Below are 2,070 nucleotides of genomic sequence, written 5' to 3'. Positions count from 1 at the left end.
ATGTTCACAGCATTCACCACCACGGTGTGCCTGGGTGGGCTTTCAGCCTTCCTCTACAGTCTTTACCATCTTGTTACACTCTTCCTTCACACGAGACGCTCGAAGAAGCTCTCCTGCCAGCCGTGCCTAGCCGTTCCCAGCGGCTTTCTGGGTATCAGGCTGTTCCTCGATGTAAGAAACGCACATCGTCAAGGGCAAGTCGCGAATAAGTTTCGAAGCATCCACCTACAAAATGGGAACACCGTTCGACTTGACCCCCCGGGTGGCAAGGTGATCCTCACCTGCGAGCCGGACAACATCCAGGCCATCCTTGCCTCTCAGTTCTCCAGCTTTGGACTGTCCTACTTCCGTCACCGGCAATACCATCCCTTGTTCGGGGATGGCATCTTTACTTCAGACGGGAAGCGCTGGGAAGGCTCACGGAAACTGCTGCGGCCGCAGTTTGCACGCAGCGAGGTATGTCCCTTTGACGACCCAGCTATGGTAGCGCCTGGTAATGGATCAGCAGCTGATTTACTATCCGACAGATCCCGGAGATCGGATGGTTTGACGACCATGTGAAGCGCTTCATTGGGGCTCTTCCCCCAGACGGCCAGGTCTTCGATTCCCAGGAGCTGTTCTTCCGCCTGGCTCTAGATGCCGCCACTGATTTTCTCTTTGGCGAGTCAGTCTACTCACTTTCTTTTGCAGCATCCAACCAGACTGGAGTGGCCGAGGCCTCGTGCGAAGGCCGACAAGGCTTTGCCGAAGCGTTTGACTACTCGCAATATGTGCTCTTCCAGCGCACGATAGCCCTTCACCTTTACTGGTTGGTAAATCCGTCCAAGTTCCGGCAGTCAAATAAAATCGTCCATCGATTCGTTGACTACTATGTTGACAAGGCGCTTCGCCAGGCGGGCCGAGAGAAGGCTGACAGCCAGCAGCGATACTGTTTCCTCCAGGCTTTAGCCGGCCAGTCCAAGGATGCCAAGGTGCTGAGAGACCAGATGGTCAATGTGCTTCTGGCCAGTCGAGATGACACTGCCAGCCTGCTCAGCTCCATTTTCTACTTTCTCGCGCGACACCAGGACACCTGGGAGAAACTCAAGGCGGAGGTGCGGCAGACGGCTCATGCAGGCCCGGTCACGTTGAAGGAGGTCCAGAGCCTGCCATACTTGCGCGCTGTTATCAACGAAGGTGAAACCCCCTTGACTCCCAATCTCGTCTGATCAATTCCTCACTGACCTGTCCAAGCCCTGAGGCTATTCCCCCCGGTGCCCATTAACGCCCGAGTGGCCCACCACGACACTACCATCCCCGTCGGAGGCGGACCGGATGGCCAAGCGCCCGTGTACATCAAGAAAGGCCAGAGCGTGGTGTACTCGGTGTGGTCGGTCCACCGCCGAACGGATATCTGGGGACCAGACGCCGAGGTCTTTCGCCCGGAGCGGTGGGAAGAACGCAAGCAGAACGCATGGGAGTTTCTGCCTTTCAACGGGGGCCCTCGCGCCTGTCTGGGACGTAAGCAATGGACCTGCGCTCACTTCCATTTACTGTCAGCAAACTAACGCTCCGAACAGAGCAATTTGCCGTCGTCCAGGCCAGCCATCTGATATTTCGAATCGCGCAGGAGTTTGAGACCCTGGAGAATGCGGGTCCCGGTCCGGATCTGGGCACGCATCCGCCCATGCGACAGACGCTGACTATGTGCCATCAGAACGGCGTTCATGTTCGGCTGTACAGGAACAGGGCCTGATACTTTGCTTTCATGTTTATCCTGCTTTGGATTGATGCTTGATATTACAGACTGGTGGTGGATCTACAGTTGATGCAAATCCATCGTGTTCTCATCCTATGCTCTCATAACGTGTCAAGAAGTGAAGAAATGTTTCTGTTAGTTGCAGTTGACCAAATGAATTATCTTTTGCTACTTGCAAGAAAACGTGAGATGTCAGTCTTGTTATGATCTAGGCGAAACTAAGATAACTTTGATGTACACACATTGAGAACCCTGATGAGTGAAAGTACCGATTCTTTCCTTGGCCACAGTATACGCATCAGAATGGACATTACACTTGTCCATTCAGGAAG

The 2,070-nt window shown here is 54.1% G+C and overlaps 1 protein-coding gene across 1 annotated transcript; it reads left to right on the top strand.

The window, feature by feature from the left end:
• Positions 1-1,735, top strand: KD926_000044 (cytochrome P450; the record flags this gene model as incomplete). The annotated part of the gene is made up of 4 exons (XM_053103962.1): positions 1-456; positions 528-1,176; positions 1,234-1,500; positions 1,560-1,735. 4 exons carry the CDS (start codon positions 1-3, stop codon positions 1,733-1,735), a joined length of 1,548 nt encoding a protein of 515 aa, XP_052952684.1.
• Positions 1,736-2,070: the final 335 nt, after the last annotated feature.

The sequence above is a fragment of the Aspergillus affinis genome, assembly GCF_023601865.1.
Source record: "Aspergillus affinis strain CMG 70 chromosome Unknown NODE_101_length_133790_cov_87_718023, whole genome shotgun sequence".
In the NCBI taxonomy this organism is placed as follows: domain Eukaryota; kingdom Fungi; phylum Ascomycota; class Eurotiomycetes; order Eurotiales; family Aspergillaceae; genus Aspergillus; species Aspergillus affinis.
The sequence above is the reverse complement of the archived record's forward strand: the minus strand, read 5'-3'. Positions and strand labels throughout refer to the sequence as shown.